Source organism: Staurois parvus, unplaced genomic scaffold (assembly GCF_062004578.1).
Source record: "Staurois parvus isolate SC_StPar_1 unplaced genomic scaffold, SC_StPar_1.0 ptg000057l, whole genome shotgun sequence".
Lineage (NCBI taxonomy): Eukaryota > Metazoa > Chordata > Amphibia > Anura > Ranidae > Staurois > Staurois parvus.
This window is the reverse complement of record NW_028317853.1, coordinates 1,582,418-1,605,055: the sequence shown is the minus strand read 5'-3', so window position 1 is coordinate 1,605,055 and position 22,638 is coordinate 1,582,418. Positions and strand designations below refer to the sequence as shown.

At 39.3% G+C, this 22,638-nt stretch overlaps 1 protein-coding gene across 10 annotated transcripts in view; it reads left to right on the top strand.

The window, feature by feature from the left end:
* AGRN (agrin) overlaps positions 1–22,638 on the top strand; it is a 653,845-nt gene that overhangs the window by 437,711 nt on the left and 193,496 nt on the right. For all 10 annotated transcript variants that reach the window (XM_089668391.1, XM_089668395.1, XM_089668399.1 and 7 more), the window contains 4 exons: positions 887–1,102; positions 8,386–8,610; positions 9,994–10,218; positions 18,981–19,187. In XM_089668391.1, the coding sequence (XP_089524517.1) occupies positions 887–1,102; positions 8,386–8,610; positions 9,994–10,218; positions 18,981–19,187 (873 nt within the window). The remainder of the gene's footprint in view (positions 1–886; positions 1,103–8,385; positions 8,611–9,993; positions 10,219–18,980; positions 19,188–22,638) is intronic.

Sequence of the window (22,638 nt, the reverse complement as noted above, 5' to 3'; positions counted from 1 at the left end):
ACAGTATGAACTCTCAGGGTTTTTTTTCTCTCCCAGTGAAACTTGCAATACTAGTGTGAAAACAGATCTATATTAATTCTCCCACACACAGTGCTTCTCTTCCCATAGACTGACATCAGTAGATCAGCTCTGCTATCACACAATGCCACAGTTAATTAGGGGCAATAGAACCCTAGGCTGGAATGTAGTAATGACTCGTATAGAATGACCTACTGGCCTGAAACCCTGAACCTCTCTGCAGGTTGTCAGATAGGATGGATTGAGTTGGACTCCTGCCTACAGACCTATGTATGTAAAATATTCTGTGTGCATGAATGTGTGTGCTTAATTATGCTTCTATATATATCACAGAATCCTATAGGTTTTTTTTTTTTCTTACTAGAAATAGAAATGCAGCTATGCTTTTCATTGCCATCAGGCTTTGGTGATTTGTTTAATACATTGCTAATATTTGTATCCATTTGTTATGCAATATATAGTAAACAGTATAAGGGCATGGTAATGATGTGGGTACATAAGAAATCCACAGCAACCAACCAGATGCCACCTTTCATCAGTTTTTCACAGTCAGCAGAGATTATTTGTTGTCATAGGATATTGCACTTTGGGCTTTTCTATGCTAAAACTATATATATATATATATATATATATATATGTATATATATATGTGTGTGTGTGTGTGTGTGTGTGTTTTGCTGAAATGTGTAATTTTTGCCATTTTTATGCATAAGATGTTCTGAAATTTACTGAATGAATTTGCTTAGTGACAGTTTATTTCAGTCCTGAGCATAATTTTTTCATGCATATTAACATTAGACTGATAGCCGAGTGTTGAGACTTTTTACCCCAGCCTTACCTTTTTTTTGCTTTTCTCTCTTCATTTCAGCATGTCGAGGAATGCTATGCGGTTTTGGTGCGGCCTGTGAGAAGAGCAGCACAGACCCATCTCAAGCAACCTGTGTTTGCAAGAAAACTGCCTGCCCATCCGTGGTGGCACCAGTCTGCGGATCTGACTACTCCACCTACAGTAACGAGTGTGAACTTGAACGTGCCCAGTGTAACCAGCAGCGGAGAATTAAAGTAATCAGTAAAGGACCTTGTGGTATGTTTGTTGTTACAGCCAAGCCTGTATATAGATTTTCTATTGCTCTATGAATTACCAATAGCAGTTATCATGTAACACTTGTGACATTATTGCTATGAAATCTGAAGTCAGCATGCATGGAGTCATTGGGGGAGTCAGTTTTAGTAAATCTCCCCCAGTCATTGGGGGGATTCAGTTTTAGTAAATCTCCCCCAATGATTCCAATTGAGTCATTGAGGGAGATTTACTAAAACTGAAGTGTGCAAAATCTAGTGCAACTCTGCAAAAAACAAAAAAACAGTCAATTTCCAGGTTTTATTGTCAAAGCTTAATTGAACAAGCTGAAGTTAGAAGCTGAATGGCTACCATGCACAGCTGCACCAGATTTTTACGGCTCCAGTTTTAGTAAATCTTCCCTATTGTGTCCCATGTCTCAGTTCTCTCTGGACAATATAGGCTATTGGTCAGGAGACTGGAGAAATTAATGATGATGGTATTGGCTTACCAGAGCTGTAGAATCTTTAAAGCTTTCTGCAATGTCCCCAGTTGCACCTTAACATCTAATGAGAACTATAGATAAAGCTGAAAAGGTCCATACTGAAAAAGTCACTTTTAAGCAGTAAAACTTAGAACCATGGTGTATCCATTGTCCACAGCAACCAGTTGCTTTTGTAGTTCTTTGTGCCTTTACCCCAGTTTCAGACACCCTTAGGGAATACATTTTGAGTTTTGATAATCCCCATGCTCTAAGCATAAGGCATGAAATGGCATTTAGCCCATCTGAATTCTGTAAGGAAGAACTCCAGAAAGACCATTGCATATTTTGATCCTTCATCATCAATGATTTGTGCATCTTCAGCCTCAGGATTTGTGCCTATAAAACTCCTGGTAGGTGTGTAATAACACACTATATAGTTGTTGGAGCAAAAGCGTTATCCTGCTCTCCCATACAGTTCTGTGATTAGATGTGCTGTATGAGGCCTTTTCTCTCACTATTTTTACGTCCCTCTAATGGGATATATAATGAATGGCCTCTTTCCTCTCAGTTATATGGCTCCCTGGCCATACATATACTATAATGTGCAGTATTTCTCTTTATTGCCCATGCAGCACCGTCATCAAAGCCTTGCTGCATGGCAGTCAGGTGCTTGGCTTTTTCCAAGGCCTGATAAAATGCACATAAGCATTTGCTTCTCCCTGAGCAAATGTATAACACGTAGCTTAACCTTTTTACCATGCACTCTCCATTTCTGATGTATAACACATACTCCTTTTTCCTTGATTACATATTCAGCAAACTGGCTGTTTCTTGTGCACTCCTAAATTTCTGTTGCAGTACAAAAAAAAAATAGAAAGATCTATAAAATACGGCCTACACTTTCCCTCTAGAGCTCCAGAGGAGATGCATTATGCACTAACTGTCTTCTGCCCAAATCCCTAACCAGGTAAATAGCAGTAATCCTTTCATTTTTCCACACTCAAAGATGCTTCAACCATATTTAGTGCCCAGTTGGCCTGTCCTGCCAAAAGATGACCTTGCAGCTAGGTTTGGAATTGAGCAATCAGGAGGAGGTCTCCTGCATAAATATCTCTCTATTATCTATTTGGAGCAGAAAATGAACTGTTAAAAAATACTAAATAAAATGCTAATGTAGGTTTATTAATGGGCCCAGATTACCTAATAATCTAGCCAGCCTTCACACAATTGGCCTTTGTTTACAGCCAGTGAATTACTTATTGATGCGTTTTTCCCACAACAGTAAAAAGGTAATAGGAGATTTTATAGATCACGAGGTCAAGGCCGGACTTTATTTCCCTGCACCCTGCTGCATCTCCCTATGAGCCTGGCTCCTTTTCAGTGATGATAATAGAACTGCGTTGTCAGGCTGTGCGCTGCTGCTAGGAAGTAGACGCTGTGTAAACGAGACCAAGTCCCCTTTCTCTCTAACTAAATTAACTTGACCTTTTTCTTTTGCATCGCTGAGACTTTTCTCTGTGCGCCACGCTGCCCTCTCCCTCTTACATGTGAAGCCAGCCTGGAGGTAACTGCTGTGAATGAGGCCATGCTGCGTGCTTATAGCAGCCTCCCTTTGAATGAGAAATGTTTATTAACTGATGTATGTGCAAAAATCAGAGAGGTGGTGCATCTAAATCCAGGCGATCATGATCCCTCAAAGCCCTGGTGGCAAGGGAATATAGAAAGGAATTTTTTTTTCCGTACACCATTCCAATGCATGCCTGTAATTCTAGATGGATTGTTTGGTCTACAAAAAGGTGTGCCATTAACATTTATAGATAATGAATTCTATAAGCTATATACATAAACATAATTTACATAAGCTTTTCAATGTGGAATGTATTTCATGCTGATCTTCCAACACCACAGCAATGATGTATTTGGGTAACTTAATGTATACCTGGCATGAGAGTAGTGGGCAGTGCAGTGCCACCACAGAAATGGTATTGGTCAGTAACTTGACAACTTCAAGACTGGACTGTTCAGCCCCTTCCATTGCAGGCCATTTTTCAGTTTTCAGTGTTGTCACAGTTTGAATGGCCATTATCAGTCATGTAACATTGTACCCAAATAGATTGTATATATTGTTTTGTGACAGATAGAGCTTTCTTTTGGTGATACTTAATCACCATTGGGTTTTGATTTTTTTGGTATATAAAGGAAAAAAACACCAACAATTTTGAAAAAATATTTTTTTTCTTAGTTTCTGTTATAAAACTTAGCAAATAAATAATGTTTCTTCATAAATTTAGACCAAAATCTATTCTGCTACATTGCCTTGGTAAAAATAAAACAAAACAAATAAGTGTATATTATTTAGTCTGTGTGAAAGTTATAGTCTACAAACCATGGTGTATATAAACAGTATATTTAAAAAATAATCATAAAGTACTGACTGACTGCCTGTCTCATTTCTTGAGACCAAATGAATGCCAGGACAGTAGAAATACCTCCCAAATGACCCCTTTTTGAAAAGTAGACAATCTGAGGTATTTAGCAAGATGCATGGTGAGTTTTTTAAAGTCACTTTTTTTTCTTTGGAAAATGAAGAAATTAATTATAGTTTGTTCTTGTTTTTTTTACAAAGTTGCCATTTTAACAAGTTATTTCTCTCACACAGTATTGGGACTACTTACAGTTACATCTCAAAACACATTTTGCTACTCCTCTCAAGATATCACATGAGTGAGACAGATATAGGAGATAGATAGAGGGGCCTAAAATCCAGAGAGTACCTTTGGGCTTTCAAGGACCATAAATTATGCATCTAATTTCCTGACTAATATATTTCTTGAGTCTCTGAAATGCAAGGATAGGAAAAACACCCACAAAATGACCACATGTTGAAAAGCAAACAACTCAAAGTATTTCTGAAAGGCATCGTCTTTTGATATTTTCATTTTTTGCCACAAGTTTTTGAAAAAAGCAGAAAGAAAATGAAAATGTAATTAATAAGATATTTCTAACACACATCATGGGCATACTTAGAATTACACCCCAAAACACATTCTACTGCTTCTCCTGCATATGAGACTTTTTCACAGCCTAGCCACATAGAGGGGTCCAAAATCTATGGAGCACCTTTAGACGTTCTAGGTACATAATATACATCTAATTTCCTGACTCACTATTGCATTTTTGGAGGCCATGGAGCACCAGAACAGTGGACACACCAACAAAATGACCATGTTTTGGAGAGTGATAACCCCAAGGTATTTTCTAAGATGCATGATGAGTCTTTTGAAGACTTCATTTTTTTGCCACAAGTTTTTTTAAAAATGCAGTATGAAAATTAAAATTTTTGCACAAAGTTGTCAATTTAATAAGATATTTTTCACACACAAGCATGGGCATACTTAGAATTACACCCCAAAACACATTCTGCTACTACTCCTAAGTAACTCGATATCACCTGTGAGACTTTTTCAATGTTTGGACTGGTTATGTGGCAGATATTATATCTTGTGTCTCACACAAATCAGCCAATTGTATCAAAAGCAGTGTGCTGTAATGATCACTCTGTACGAGTGGTAAGGGAATATAGCTTAGTGCAGCATCACCTTTACCAGCTTTCGTTCCTATAAGCCAAGCAAGCCTAACCTACTGGTTTGTGGCTCTCCCAGGAGTGACATGTTCACTGGTGAAGTACAGGAGGTTGAAGAAATGAAGAACAAAAGAGTTCCTATGGTTTTTGGAATGTAGTTGTCTGCAGGGGATAGCTGAGACTGGTTTCTTGCAGGAATGTACAGTAATTAGTGGGACATGCAGATGGGTCAGCTCAAGCAGAAGGCAGAGACATGGTTAGCAAATAGGCAAAAAACCAGTCCAGGCAGCAGGCAGAAACTTGGACAAAAAACAGGCCAGGGTCAGTAAAGGTGGCAGGCAGGGGCAACACTACACTGGTGTGTCAATGATCAGGAACACTGTTGTTGGCTGCACTGGTCTGGCGACACTGGGAACTAGTGTGGCATCAATCAGGAACATTGTTGCTGCCTTACACTGGGACCGGTGTGGCATTGGTCTGAAGCACTGTTGCTGGCTTACAATAGTTTGGTGACATGGGGACTTTTGTGGCGGTGATCAGGAACACAGTTATTTGCATACACTGGCGTGGTAGTGATAAGAAGCACTGTTGCTGACATACACTAATCTGTTGACACTGGTTTGGCGATGGTCCGTAAAATTGTTGCTGGCTGCACTGGTGTGGCGGCAATCAGTAATACTGTTTCTAGCTATACTGGTATGGCCAAAACACTTTGACTGGTGTGTCAATGATTGAGGACACTGTTACTGGTGCAGTGGTGATTAGGGACACTGACTGACTGACTGAACTGGTGTGGTAACATTGTACTGCTGTGTCTGATCAGAGACAATGGCTGATGGCACTGATATACAGTGATATTAGAACAGCCAGCCCTTGCACATGATTACCACCATGGCAATACAATGGCATTATAGTGGCACTGCACTTGCACTGGTGACAGTATGTAAAAAAAAAAAAAATCATCGACATTGTACTGCTGTGTCTTGATCAAAGACACTGACTGCTTCTGCACTGGCATACAGTGTCATCAGTGTCTCTGATTACCATTCAGCAGAGCAGGACAGTGAGACTATACTACTCAGGGGGAGGTGATTGGTGGTTTTTCTTTTAACACTCTGCTTATTAATGCCTGATGGCAGCCTTTGTTTACAACTGTGATTGCCGTGATTGGTCACAGCAATCACATGGTACATAGGCAACTTCATTGGCTGTGTGACCTGATCTGTGATTTGCTGCGTCTGATGGACACAGCAATCACAGGGTGGGCACATTTTAGTATGTCCTCCCGAAATAGGAAGCTCCCGTCTGGCCACTGGTTTTATTTTTATTCCAAAATTGTTAGATCTGCTAAAAATGAACGTTTCCTTCTTTCCTAGCAATTTTTAAACTAGTGTACACTTCCAGTGGCATATGCGTTGTGCGGTGCACACTCTGGTACTTGGATTAGACGAGACAGAGAGAAGTTGCCATGTAATGGAAGATTAGCCACGAGAGACCCCGAAAGTCTGTTGGATAAGCTGGTGCCGCCATCAAGTAGAGCGTTGAGTGACATTACTGAAAGACCACTTTAATGTACACCTGGCATGAGAGAATTATGTTGGCCGCAACTGGTGTCCCCTTATTTTGAAAATTCTAGTTCCCCTGCTGTCAGTTTGTTGTTTTGGCTTTAATAATTTCTGAGTTGTTGCCCCGGAAATATAAAGATTGAAAAAATGTTAACACTTTTCTGATACTTATTTGGAAAATGCTCGTTTGAGTCCTGTGGCTAAAAATACAGTAGGCCAGAAATTAGAGTCCTTGTGCTTTTCTCATGACTGGGTGTATATTCAAGGAAAACTGTATTGAGAGAAACAAAGTGATCTTCCATTACTGACCTCCTCCAAAAATACTAGGTGCATGACCTGTATCAGACGTCTTGGCCTGTGTAACTGACAGGTTGGCAGGTGGGCAACTGGAATCTTTACCTGGGGAGGACAGTAGTGGCAGCTTTTATATTGTCTCAGTGCAGGTTTCCTTTAAAAGACTTATTAAACCCATGAAAGTTGTTTTTTTTCTAAATGTTCTCTTTTTTGCTGCTAGCACTCCAGCTTCTAAAATACGTAGACTGCTCTCTCGCATACCTTGTCTTGGCACCATGTGTCTGGACGAGGGAGTGTAGATTTGACAGAAACTGCAGTACTGACTACTCCCCTGTCATTGAGAGGACATTATTGGGCAGGTAAAAATCTGCTGGACATCAATGACTAAAATTACACAAACCACTTGATACTGTCTTGTTCTGTATATCACCAACCAAGTCAGGTTGTGCTATGGGGCAGTAGAGAATAGTCATCCAGCATGGAAACAAGTGCATTTTTGACCTCATTCGCCAAGACTGGTTTGAATATGTTTGCTGAATTCTCAGTACTGGCTGTTTTGTCACCAGGCTGTTTGAGAGGCAGCATGGAAGGGGTTCCATTATCTCCAGCAGGTGTGTTCAAGGATTACCAGATTGTAGAGAAAAAGAGTAGAGGAAATTTGAGCACTACAGCAATGTTTGGGTCAAAAACTCAACTATTGAGGTGGTAGACAATCCACTGTATTTATATCAAGACTCAATGTTCAGTTTTTACTGGAATGTACCTTTTTAATAGGATTCTTCCACATAGAATTGCCACTCTATGATGTTGGAAATAAAGTTCTTTTGTTTTTGTAAGAAATTGTAGGATTGTGCTATCTGATTAATATTCACAACAGAATGTACACATACATTTTTGTAAAAACTTCAGTACTTGTTTTTCTTTGGAAGATCTTGCATGGCGTCACACCTTATCTCTGATAGAAAACGCTGTTCATTTGTATGCTACTCAGATGAACTTCAGCTTTCAGCAAGCTCGGGGTCATTTGCATACTTAAAATATTGCAGCTGATGCATATCAAAAATGTTTTTGCAAGGCAGTTTGTAGAAGAAAGCTTACAAAATTGGGAAGCTATGAATTCAGACATGGCAGTTCAAGCCTAGCCATGGACATGATCCATTGAGGTAAAGCTTGCACAGATGTGGTGTAGCATGTCCAGATATGCCAATGGTTGAATAGGTTCTTGAAAAAATGTGGTTTTCTATGTACTGAGACTTCATCTTCACACTTAATCTATGAAACCTACCTTGCTTACATGTATTAGGATTACACACAGATCCAAATCGAACATGTTTACACAGGTTGGTTAGAATAATATATTGTTTCTTTGCCTTCCTTATAGGCTCCCGAGATCCTTGCTCATCTGTATCCTGCAGTTATGGAAGCACCTGTGTGCGCTCTACAGATGGACAAACTGCAAAATGTGTCTGCCCAACCACCTGTGCTGGAATACCTGAAAATATTGTGTGTGGTAGTGATGGCAAAGATTATCGAAATGAGTGTGCCCTCAACAAGCAAGCCTGTGATAACCAGGAAAACCTCTACAAAAAGTTTGAGGGTCCATGTGGTACGTACTACAGGGCAATTTTACTTTTGTTTTGGCCATCAATAAATATAACTAGCTGGCAGTTTCAAATTTCAAAATGGCTGTTCCTGTTTGTCAAGACAAGGTTGGTTAAAAGGTCAAAGTGTTTTTTTAGTTATGGAAAGCTTTAGGGTGGGGTTGGCAACTGAATGCAAAAGCTGAATGTAGCATTTAGTGAAAATCCAGCTGTTAAGTTTCTAAAGCAAGTAGGGAAATTCAGTCTGGTTGATATGAAACATGCTTCATTTCCCTTTTCCCTTTCCAATAGTTCTAAACATCAGCCCATTGTATATTGCTTCCTTTAAGAACTCCGATTCATAATGGTAGCATAATTTACAGGATTAGGTGGGAGGGAACCCAGGGCAACCTAACAAAAGGGTTCCCCAAATCCCAAGCTTCATTAAAAACTAGGTAGTATTGCCGGTATAAATAATAATAAATATTGAGCAATTATCAAGCCCAATAATAATATGCAATTTATGCAAGCTCTGGGGAGAGTTTAGCTTGTGAAAGCTTGGGGGCAATGGCAAAATAACCTATGTTGCCAACAAGTGAACTTGTATATAATATAATAAACAGCACTTTGTTCGGCGTTATAAGCCTGAACATCTGAACAGTCTAATAATAAGAAAAAATAATTGGCAAATTGCTTACAGGTGATGGATTTCTGTTGGGAATATCCAGTATCTGCTCCAAGCAAAATCACTGTATCTCATTTAATGCTTCCCCCCCACCACCCTTATATTCCCTCAGGACAGTTATTCCAATATACTGTATAGTTTACTTCAGCTTGGAAGAGTAGAGTTGTGTAGTTGTGTTTGTACCCATATAATTAAATTAACACACTTTTTTTGCAGTATGTGATGCTTTTATTTAGATTTGTTTCTGTAAATATTGTTATGATATGATGATGAATAAACATTTATTTTAAATGAACATTTGCCAGTTAACGCTAACCTACCTTTTATGTACACTCTATTCGTATTCTACAAAAAGTATAGCAGCAAATATTTTAATAATTTTTTTAACTGCCCTAGACATAAGTATCTTATGGTAATGCAGACCCACATTTAGAAGCTATCTTTTATTTTTTATCTTGCACTGGAGGAACAGCTGAAATCTAATTGGTTGCCCTAAGCAACTGCTACAGTTTCTTTTGAAAGTGTTTCTGGTTTCCTCTGCCACAACTCATGTGTGGGAATCATTGTTTAGTTGTCTGTCAGAGGTTATATCATTGGTGCTAGTTGCTTTTGCCTTACTGAATAAGTATCAAAAGGCTTTTCCTGATATAACACCAAAATGACTTTGGTTGTAGTGGAACGCACTGTTCTAATGACTGCCCTTCTTTGTCTTGTGTGTTGAAAGACCCTTGCAAGAGTGCCCTAAATGATATGAACAGAGTATGCCGAGTGAACTTACGCACACGAAAACTGGACATGCTTTCCCGACCCGAGAACTGCCCCTCCCGCAAGGAACCGGTTTGTGCTGACGATGGGGTGACTTATGATAACGAGTGTATAATGACCAGGACTGGAGCCATCAAAGGGATAGAACTGGTAAAGGTGCGCTCAGGGCAGTGCCAGGCTCAGGGTAAGTACCGCCAACGGTTTGTGTAAAACAAAAATGTGACTGTAATGTAATTGTGCCTAGACTGGAACATATCAAGCAAACCTGTATAAATATATGTTCTTTTAGAGCTGGGTTCATGTTTTAGATTCCTCTCTGCCGTGTGTTAGGAGTAGTCTAATGTTAAAGTGGTGAAGCAAAGTTTCTTCTTTCTAATGGTCGAAATATGTGTGTGCACACCCTAAAGCGCATCTCCAGTAGTTTTTTTTTTTTTTCAGCACATTCTTCCTGCACCTGTTTTTAAAAAATTCCCAGGATCCATACCATATTTCTGCTGCTGCTACAGCTATCCTCACTCTCTCCAGTTTCCATGTTAAGTGGCTTCCCAGTGAACACGGGGGGAATTCACTTGCTCACAGGCACCATTCAGAGAACACCTTGTTTTATCTCAATGAATACAAGGCATGCTATGACTGGACAAGCTGAATATTGTGACATCAGTCTCCCTCCCCACGTCTTCACCTCTTTCAATCACAGAATGCTTTGTATTAATCAAGAAAAAGGCAAGGCGTTCTCTGAATATTACCCATTTTGAGTGAGTCATCCACTCGGCAGGGGACCTGGAAGATAGCAAGAGTCATAGCAAGGATCATTGTAGTAGTGGTAGCTACTACAGTGTTCTCTACTTGCATGGGCAAGCTGAGGGATATGCATACTTATGTTACTCCAAACTGGACCAATGTAACTGCTGGAAAAAAAAAAAAAAAACATACCTGGATTTCAGGTTTATTTTAAATGCTCTTATCAAGGTGTGTGATCATTTCTAAATTTTTGTTTATATACTTAGTTTGTAGGGACTGCCATTTTTTCTCGTTCAAGCTTTACTTCATGCTGATCCTTTCATCTCACTGCAAGTCTGGTACAGGTTCTGTCTGAAATCAATAAGGCCCTCTGTAGTCTCTAATATAACATGAAATACTTACTTTGCCCCATTAGTCAGAGATCATGATAATTTAGCCTAGGCAGGAATATTAATGTGATTTGGTAATGCTGACATGAGTTTAATAATTCATGTCAAGTATGAATTTTAAAACAAACCTGGACACATATTATACCTTCTCAAGTAAGTTCTTTATAAATACATTCTATAGGAACTTTTGTCCCTCTAGCAGCATGTGAAGTTTCTTCCCCTCCCCATCTTGCAATACTGGGACCTGCGTTATGTTGGGAGGTGTTAAATGGATGTGCCTGTTCGTATGCAAATAATGACTTTGCACTGCAGACGGCTCTGTGGAGTAGAGGCTGCATCAGATTGGTATATACTGACAGTTATCTTTCTTTAATTTTTAGGGCCCATGTAGATTGTTCCACATGAGCATTACAGGGTTTCCACTTAGATTGTATTGCTTTTCAGCATATGGTATCACAATGTATGCAGTGGAAAACACTTTCAATGTTTGCACAATGTTATCCAGGCCATTATGGAAGTTGAGTTGTGTTTTAAATGATGAGTATAATAACAGATAAGATGTGAGATTATACTTTCCATCCTGTGCTTCTGTAGAGTTTTTACCTGCAGCAGATTGGCAGCTGATAGTGAATGTACATATAATAGATTGTACGCCCCTTGAGGGTTAGGGACTGAAGTGAATGTACAATATGTATGTAAAGCACTGCGTAAATTGGCGGCGCTATATAAGTACCTGAAATAAATATTAAAATAAATATAATAGGACACAGAAGACTGCCATTACAACACAATCAAAGATGTTTGTTCTAGTGTGTTAAAAAGCCCTAAAATTAGGCTTTGAATTTATGTATATCAAAGCCTTTTCCTTGTAAAACCACCAATTTAGTTTAATTTAGAAATGAAATGTAAAACATTTGTGTAGAGAAGTACGAAAAACATTATAAACAACCCCCCCCCCCCTTTTTTTTCATAAGTGATCATATTGTTCTCAGCTGCAAAACAACTTGGGGAAGAGAAACAACAGCACACTCATCTTCCCAGTAAATGGCTGTGCAGGGGGTGTCTCCTGCCTAGTGTGGTCTGTTTTTTTTAAAATAGGAAAGCAGAGGAACACCAGGGATGTCACACAATGGAAGCAATACAAAGAGAACAGGATACTTTTTCAGATAAGTACATGGTACTGCAGGCACATATCAGGAATATGAAATGTTAGGTTTACATATATCAAATAAAGGTGTTCTTTGTACAGCTGTATCATCTATAGAGCCAATCTTTTGAACAGAAATATTGCCCATATTGGTCCATTCACACTAACTTAATTTCTAACTGTATGAGGATGTATTTAAGCCTTTGAACCACAAGCTAAAGGTTCAGGAAGAGATGTTTCCTTGGGCAGTTCTATATGTAAGTAAATGGGCCATTCTTTGTTACACAATACGCTTCCGAGCCTACACAACATTGAAGTCTACATCTGTAAAAAATCAATATCTTCCTGACACTGTCACTGCCTGAATAGAAGCATTTCTGACACAAAGAAAGTATTTGTAGAGTGAAATGACACTTATGTGGTTGGGAAACATTTAAATGAAAGCCTGCATTCCCACTTTTCAATCGATTTGTGTGCCAGTAAGTGCGCTTTTAGAACTGCAGAATAAAAGCAGGCAACACCTTATTCCACAATGCTGTGCATTCTCTTGTAGCAGAAAGTGGACAATTTAGGTCTCTGTTTGAAAATCTTGAGAAGATTCATTCTCACCCATAAATATGCAAAATACTCTATTTATGTATTGTTGTAATTATCACAATCGTAGCTATTAAGGACTCCGCTTCACTCATTTACTGAACGGTAGCTGCGTGGTGTCAGAAACTCTCTGTTGCCATTATTACATTGGCAATTATGATTTTACATTTCGTAAAAGCCATACCTTTACTTTTTTATTTTTAACAATGGAAGTATAGGAAGCTCCAAATTCAATGTTCCAGCATATTTTCACCTTTTAACTTTTTTGCCATTTTGTGTAGAGCAAAGGAAAGTTAGAATTCTACAATCTCTATATTCATTCTGGCTTAAACCTGAACTCCTGAAAGGGTGGGTCAACTCCAAGGCCAAAAGTGAAGTAGTACTTCCACAGGGCGATAAAAAAGTGATTTTATATACTTGTTACAGGATAGGAAATATACAAGGCCACACTGCATGTTTAAGTAAAAAATATGAAATCAAATATTTATTAAAAATGTTATGACCAGTTCAGGAGAAGTTAGCAATGAGAAGCTAGATGTTTCTTTCATGGTGTTCTAAAGTTCTGGTTTTTATTGTCATCTGTGTCCACACTGGGGAGATTTCTCTTCACCTCCTGTAAGGTCAGGAAGTGCTGGGAAATATCTCAAATGGTGACATAAAAAAAAATATATTTTTAATAGACTGAATAAGTTCAGCCTTCTAATAATGGTTTTTATTCATGTCAATGCTGAGCAATTTTTATATTCAGTGCCTTTAATTATACATTTAATAACATTTATTCAATTTAAGGAACAGTTCAGTTTTGCTTAAAAATGAATATTAAATATATATAATTGCCATATGAGCAATTTAATAATTTAAAGTATATGTCTAGGCAAAATTATAACAAAAAAAATTGCAATACACCTTTGATCTTGTCGGAAATTTTGTTGGCTGACAACTCTACTGCACTAATATCTTCAGTAATATTGTTGTTGCCTGGGTTTTCCCTCTGCTAGACTATCTATCCCTGGCCCAATGTATCTCTTCCACATCAATGTGGAAGCAAGAACTTCTTGCATCTAAGATGAGGACGCTGAAGTACATCACCCACCTATCTATCATTTGCTTTAATTTGCTTTACAAAACTAGCACAATAACACAATAAGAGTCAACTATAATTTTAAGGATAAAAAATTAAATGAGATTAACTACAAGTTTTATTATTTTTCCACTTTTAAAAAGGCTCTGGAATCATGTTACTGGTACAAAGCATCTCTTTCATTTGGTGCTGCCAACATAAAACAAAATCAAATTCAAAAAACCTAAAGAGTAACTCCACTTTTGTGGGGAAAATAAATGTAGCATACAGAGTTGCTACACACATCACATTGTGATGGAATGTTACTAAAAATTACCTTTTCTTTTAAATTTGCAGAACTAACATTTTCTATAAAAATTTATATGAAAGGATAAGTTGACCTTTATACAAAAAATAGTAAATGCTAATTTTTTTGCAGGTAAAAAATGTGTATTTATTATTTTTTGTTGCAGGAGCCTGTAAACCATTGCTCCAGCGATTACCCGATCACTGGTTCGATGCAGGTCTCTTGCAGACCTGTCAGTATATCTGCTTGCCCATATGGGATGTATGGGCAAGCAGATATACTGACAGGAAGACTCAATGAGTTACCATGGCGCTCCACAGCTCCGTGGCAGTACATTATTATTATTATACAGGATTCATATAGTGTCAACAGTTTGCTCAGCGCTTTACAATATAAAGGGAGACAATACAGCAACAATACAGTTCAATAAAAGAGGGTTAGGACATTGAGAACTTGTAGTTTCTCATTCACAGAACACAGTGAATGATTGATGTGACCGGGTGGGTGGAGCCCCGCACAGCCACATCTTTTTAAATTTGAAAATTAGTGATGGGGGAGAAGATCGGAGCGGGGGCCAGTCTGATCATAATGTTACATCCTGCATATTCGTGTAACATGTTATGAAAGGCAAATTTATCCTTTAAATAAAATGAAATGCAATATTGCTACCTGGATGCGTTTTGTACATAATGGTGTGCAGAACACCCCCCAGATATGTCATTTCCTGCTTGTGTGATTGGCTCACTGAATTTCACAGAAGTTTGCGCTAAGATAGGGGCATCCCCTGCAACAAATATGTCATTTTTGTTGAGATACTCCAAAGGGAAATAACGTTTAAAGGGATGCAGACCCCGACACTTTTCCCATTAGAACTCTGCAAGTGCAGCAGCTGATCGATAATTCTAAATTCACTCACATTCACTTTGCACATGGACACAGACATACAAACAGCTTTTACTTCAAAATAGCAAAAGGTAGGAATCTACAACAAAGTTTGTTACAATCCCTACAATGTACATAGATCACCCAGAGGGAATTTTTTTCTTCAACAAAAGTGAACTTATTCTTTAAGTATAAATTCTAAAGCAAAAAAAATGCTGCGGGAAGAAGGGAATGAAGAAGAAGTTATTGAAGTTAATATGGTTTCAGTAGCAGTTAATAAAGGGCTAAATATGTGTTTAAAATGGTAGTAGTTTTTTTTTTTTTAACTTGCATCGTGGAAAAAAAATGACCCTTTATTCGTATATGAATGAAGAGCAGAATCTGAGCAGTTAGACTGATAGCTCAGTTCAGGAGATTAAATCGATTTCTTTCTCAGCAAAACAATGCGCTTTGGGGTAAATTTGATTTATGCCTGGAATCTACCTTTTAAGGTTTTTAAAAATTACTTTCACATTATATTTTTTGAAACTGACAAAAATGTGAATTGTCACATTCTTGCAGTAAGTCAGTCAGTCTGCAGGTGTTCTGTACATAAGTGGTAAATAAAATGCCCCCTAAATTCTCATTTCAGAATGCTCCAGTTAAGCTAGCCATAGACTACTTGGGCTGAATAAAAAAAACAATAAAATTAAATTACTTGTGCTGGTCACTTGTGTAGATGGAGTCCTCCCCGCTGGGACATTGTATCCGAACAGCAGAAACCTCAGCTGTGAGAATACACTGATCAGTGGCTGCAGTTGGCAGATCAAGAAATATTTTCCAACAAGCCCATTCAAGAAAAGTAAATCTAATGATTGCATTTTGTCACACAAGCATGGACACACATAGATCAAAATTTGACAGGTCCCTGCTGAACCGGAATTCCACTCAAAAGCAGAAGCTCCGCTTGTTTGCCTCCCCCCCCCCCCCTTCACTGCCATATTTGGCACCTTTTGGGGGGGAGTGGATACCTGGTTTTGACAGATACCCGCTCACACTTCCGGCTCACTTCGCCGTGGCGAAGTGAGCCAGAAGTGCGGCCCCCTCCTTGCTCCCACAGTCTCCTAGGAACTTTCACAGGTCCCAGGAGACTGCCGGATCAGTCAGGAGGCACGGCGCGACTCGTGCGCAGTGGGTACCAGGCTGTGAAGCTGCAAGCTGGTACAGCCTGGTGCCCACAGTAGAGATGCCGGTACCATGGAGGACAAAAGGAGAGAAGGGACTGCGCGGGTGAGTACATCGCTGGACCCCAGAACAGGTAAGTGTGTGTTTATTAAAAGTCAGCAGCTACAGTTTTTGTAGCTGCTGATTTTTAATAAACACAAAAACGTCTGGAACTCAACTTTTTTAATTTCAATCCATCTATGGCCAACTTTAAATATGTCATGCATCCACCACCACTGCTATACCACATTTAATTAAACAACTTTAGTCAGAAAACCATGTTTGTGCAGCTGTTAGAAGCTTAGACATGTATAAGTGAACCTGTCAAGGAGCACATGTCAGTGAAACTATAAAGTACATCTCATCTTCCAATATATATCCAATTACGTTGTCAGTAAATGCTGTGTAGACCCTTAGTTTGCTGCTGCTGCTTTTCAAATGCAAATCTCAACTTTGAAGAAAGTTGAGGGCTGACACTCCCCATAAGCTGGATCTCTGTCATCCTCACAAGTTCACTCCCCAACCACTAAGGAATTCTGTGATCTCAAACAACTCGGGCAGGCGGATGTGCATACGTCCACATGGATAGGGATTTGGGGCCACGAACAAGAACTCTTTGCTTGGCCCTTTTTATGGCAGTGGATTAAACATTAGATACGTATGTGCTGGAGATAGATCCTGCCTGTTCACTTATTACAGGGGGAGACTGCAGTGATCAGAGCAGGTTTTTTTTCATCTACCTGATCGATTGTCCTCCCCCTGACATCAGTTGACCCTCTGGGTCTCCCATTATCATGACGGTTGTCAACTATCCTCTCATCTATAGCACCTTTAATCTGCCAGAAGCCCACAGTTTGGGTGCCCTAGACTTCTTGGCTGTAGGCATTTTGATCTGCAATATGTCTGGCCATCTATATTGACGGCTGTAGATATAAATGGTGTAGGCAGGTGCTTGATGTTTATATTGTTTGAAAGGTATTAATCTGTAGAAATCAGGCTTACTAAGGATTCGGTCACACCGGAGCACCAGAGCAAGATCTTACACATGACATGTGCATTGACATGCATTTTTTTTTAAACTGGATTCCTTCCTCCTGGCAGTATGCTGCAGATCTACTGAGCTGTAAAAGAAAAAAAAAAAAATTTTTCTTGTTTTAATTTTAGTACACACCAAAGTAGGACATTGGTGTACACTAATATAAAAAAAACTCTGCATAGCCTATTAAACTCAAAAACAGCAGCTGTGCTCCATGATCCCCCTGGATAATCCTAGACTAATACTTAAAATGTAAACACATTAACAAATACTTAAAATGTGCCCAGTGATAAACATTTTTAAAGAATTTATTTAGTATGGGGCCCATTTTCAGGACTGGTGTAAACTGGCATTATTGAAAGCAATGGTATATTTTTTGACCTTGCATTTCAATTGCACTGAATAACAATGCACAGTGTTGGGGATGTAAACAAGCACTAAATAATTATTGTCAGGGCTATCTGGACTACCATGTCAAAAGAACAGATGTTATTATTCTCGTACAAAGACAACAATCTAGTCCAAGTCCCTCTGCTTTCAATTCCTAAAGGAAACTTGTCATGAGAGGATCATGAAGATTGTCTTTACTGACCAATCTTTGTCAGTTACTGACCTAGAATAAATAGAGATATGGAAGTCTGACACTTTTCTAGCGCTTTTTAACTTCTTGTTCTTTCTGGGTCAGTGAATTAATAAAAACATCAAACACAGCCAAGCAACAAGCATATTTAGGAGGAGTCCAGCAATGGCAGTTATGGTATTTCTAATATGACAGGGTCACTTTAACTTAAAGATGTACAGGAACATAGAATAAAAAGTGTCAATTGACCTCTACTGTGAGCTGTGGTTAAAAAAAAAAACAAAACACTGTGAGATTTCTTTCATTTAGCCCACAGGCTGAGATCTAACAGATTCCTCCATCCACGCTAAACAGCACAGATGGACAAATCCCCCTGCTGGGTCTTTATAGCTGCTGCCTGCAGCAGCTTTCAGAATCCCTAAACAGCAGCTGACTCTGACCGGTGTAACTGCTGTCCAGGCAAAAAGTTTTCAACAGGCTCCTTCGACAAAAAATCAAGCAATTGACTTTTGCTGAGATAGTTTTGGCCATTTCCTGATGAACCAGCTGAAAGTTGCTTAGTGGTAGCTAGCTTAAGGCTAGGATCACATCACCTGGGGTGAGGAGTATGCGAAAAATCACACATGCTCCCAACCCACAGGCAAATGTTCTGCTCCTTAGCAAACGCACCCCCATGCATTGGGAAACATGGAGCATCTTTCTTGTGCCAAACTGCATGGTGCTGCAGCATCATGCGGCTCAGTGCAACGTGATTTTAAAAAAAGGAACGGGGACTTCTTTCCCCAAGTTTCTTCTGGTAGGGCTGCCCATTGAAATGAATAGGCTGCCCTACGGAGGATGCAGCTGCAAGAATATGAACCAAGCCTTAGTTGTGTTGTAACCTATCTCTCTTTTTCATTTATAAACTTGTAATCATGTACAGGTGTTTACTTGGGCATTGTTAAGCTAAATGGCTAACAGTCTTGTGGATTTTACTTAAAATTGCTCCTTTTATTTTTCCTTCCTAGACAAATGCAAAGATGAATGTAAGCACAATGCTGTGTGCCTTAACCGTCGAGGAGTTACCCGCTGTTCTTGTGACCGCATCACTTGTGACGGCGCCTACAAGCCAGTCTGCGGCCGGGACAGCCGAACGTATGCCAACGACTGTGAAAGGCAAAGAGCTGAGTGCATCCAGAAAACATCCATTCCAATGAAACACAAGGGTCCATGTGGTAAGTAAAAAATGTCTCCTATAAAATCCAGACAGTTTATTTTTTTAAGAAATGTAGGTATGTGTACTCCACTGGCTGCTGGATGCTTCATAAAATAATGAAGAATGTAAAAAAAAAATAGTTCGGGGTAAAGAGGTCTTAGTGCAAAGGGTGGGGGGTAGTTTCCATTTCCATTGCTTATTCATATACTGCCCTTCACATACCTCCATCTCCACCAAGATTCTACATTGTTCCACTTATTTCAAAATGTTCTCAGCTCTTCTCCCTTTGCAACTCCAAGAAACGTACTGATATATGTATCTTCTCCCTTTTCTTCCTAATGTCTTGCTTTCTTCTCTGTCTTTCCCTCATAGAGAAGGTGTACAGTTGGTACATTTTCTGCCCGTGACCACTTTAAGGTTTGGAAAAACCAAGGGCATGTCCTGTCCTTACAGAAAAATAAAACAAAATGGTGCCACTTTTGCTAATGAGGACTCGCCCCTTTCTCTCCTTCGCTGCAATGGATATACACGTTTTTCCTACAATCAGCTGCCACAACTCTAAAAATGCTGCCTAAGGAGAACCTGCAACTCTTACACCAGTGGCAATGTCAGGTTGCTCAATAGGAATTTATAGACATGGGATATTGTTTGGGATGCTCCCCTAAAAATACCTAAATTGTTGCTCAAACTACAATATTATTCTCTCCCTGTTTGCTCTCCTTTCCCTGTATTTTGTGTCTTTCTTTTCAGCAGTGGCTCTCTGTGGCGTAAGGATGGATGACCCCTCCTTGGTTGCTTCATTCTGTCTGTCTGTAAGGTCTTCAGTCTGAGGTCTGCTGTTTAACCCACACATCTCCCTCCAGACAGCCATGCCCTTCCCCACCTCCTTCCCATTCACAGCTTGCTCTCATTAATTAGTGTGGATGAAAATCCTAGTGCTTTTCTGAGCTTGCGTCCAGGCTTCTGGACTGGTACAGCTTGGGCTTCCACCAGCCTCTCAGCTTCTTCCTTAATCCACTTGTTTGTGCTGACACTCGTTTTGTGCTTGTTGCCTGTTTATGTATTGGTGCATTGCAAAAGCCTTTTAAAACCTTCCCCTACAAATCTAAGTCCACATCAAGCAAACATGCTGCGCTGTATTACTGAGAAGTGGCTAAGCTGTCAGAAACTATCCCATGTTCCGTTGCTTTTGGATAAACCGATCAGCATGCATGTCTGTAGAGAGGGGATAGCCAGTGTGTGCTCTTCAGCTGTGTACAGCATGCTGGGTGCAAGGCACGTAGCATTTTAGTTATCCTCTATTGATTTACAATGAAATAGTAAAATTTTATCCACTTTGAAGATAGTGGGTTTTGGGAAAGTCATTGATTCAAAATCCTTTTTAAATTAGCTGTGAGTTTACAAAAGGAAGAGTGAAGTGAGCATGACTTGATAATATTGTGATCCCCACAAATACTAGCCCTCGTTTATAACCCTGTCTAAAACCTTGGCCTTCTCTTTACTAAATCTGTATTGTATCTAAATGTTGTATCATAATTACAGTTTATTATCCTTCCACAATACAACTGGTTTAGATATGGGCCACTGGTGGAAAAGTATTTCAAATAAAGCACCACCCAGATTTTTTTTCATCTTGGATGGAATGGACTTTGCCCGCCATCTGGATTTTACTGCTGTCCATGTTAACAATCATTTCTCCTCCCATGTCGGTCTGGCTGTGACAGCTGAAAGAAGATGCCTGCTGGCCGACAGCTATAAAGACCTGCCATAAATCAAAACCTGCCCAAAATTATTTTGGATAGAAGTCTGCAAGAACATGCCCTTACAGGATACAATTTGAGTCCCCATCTAAGCATTATTCAGTCACTTCTTTAACAGAATAGGTCACAACAATAGTATCATGGATGCTGCAATTAGTCATACAGCCTACAGTGCTGGATGTGGTGGAGCATCTATAGAGAGGCGGAAGAGACTGGTGGGAATTGTTTGTTCTAATGAAGCATGCTACACAATTGTGTGTCCTCAAACTGTCAGATTTAATTACATTTTGATGATACTGTAGTAAAATTACCATGTAGCAACCAGTCTTTGGTTAAACAGATACCGGAGAAAGAATCTAATAAACTAAATAAACATTTAAAGGGATCAATAAACCTAAAATTAATATTTGCATTTCTGCCAGATGCTAAACACTAAACAACCTGTGGAAGATTCTTATATCTCTAGGGGACTCTATTGGTAATATCTGCACTTAATTACCTAGGCCTGCTCGCCTGCTGTGGCCATTACAAGGGGCTACCACTACCCCTGTTGGATTAAATTTTTTATTTTATGGGGAAAGTAACAAGAGAAGCTGGAAAATGCTAAGGTTGTCTGAAACACCCAAAACACCAAACACCGGATGGACAGGAGCAGAGATGGAAATTATGAAATGAGATATCTCTATTTAAATTTTCAAGATCTATATGAGTCACCAGGCTTCTCCCATAACTAAAATATAACCTCTTTGGGGATTGTCCCTTTAAAAAACATATAACTAAAAAATAAATGTAAACTATATTATGATAGCCTTGGAATTACTCCTTGATCAAGTAACTTGACCTGCCAGGATTGCAATTTTGACCTCTGGGGATTATATGAACCACTAGGCTTAGCCATCTTCTCTTTTGCCCAAACGTAAACAGGTTGAACAGGTCCCATTTGTTGGTTGAGATCTCATGCATCAGTAGTCGGTGTCATTCATTACAGCTTTAGCAAAACTCATGCACACTATGGATCCAGTACTGCCAGATCAGCGTAACACATTAAAATAGCCACCATATAACTCCACCACCTGTGTTTTTGTGCATCTCTCTCCTGTCACTCTTTTACTGAATGCTAATGTACGTTCTTGTTTGTGACTAGCTGTTTCTTTCAAATTCAAAAACAACATTAAAGCAAGCACAGGAAGCACATATGTTGCCAAAGCAATCATATTCTAAAAACAACTGCAGTAAGCATCTCTTGTTCATTTTCTTCCCACCTGAAATTATTTTTAGGTATGTTTTGGAAAGGCTATTTCTATTCCTTCCTCTCTGCTGATTCTGTCTTTTTAGTCCCAGTATATTTGACACACAACAAAAGAAAAACAAGAGGACATAAAGGCCTAGTGCATTACTCGATAAAAACTATATTAGAAACAAAAAAGTGCTTAATGAATACTCACAAGGAGCCAAAGGCTAATAATGCTTATGAACAACGGAACCCAAATGGCAGGGAGGTCCAGATGTGGATGTCAAGTCGTGGAAATCACTGAGGCGTACATGCTGCTGCGTTTTGAGGGGTGTACCTCCTTCTTTAAAGTGTAATTTATATGCATCTCCTATCACCTCTAAATATTCTAGGAGGAGAGCAACATAGCCAGTGGTTGGATAGGCCCCTCCCCTTGGGGGAGGAGACATTGCATAGACAATGGTAGCAGCACAGAATTC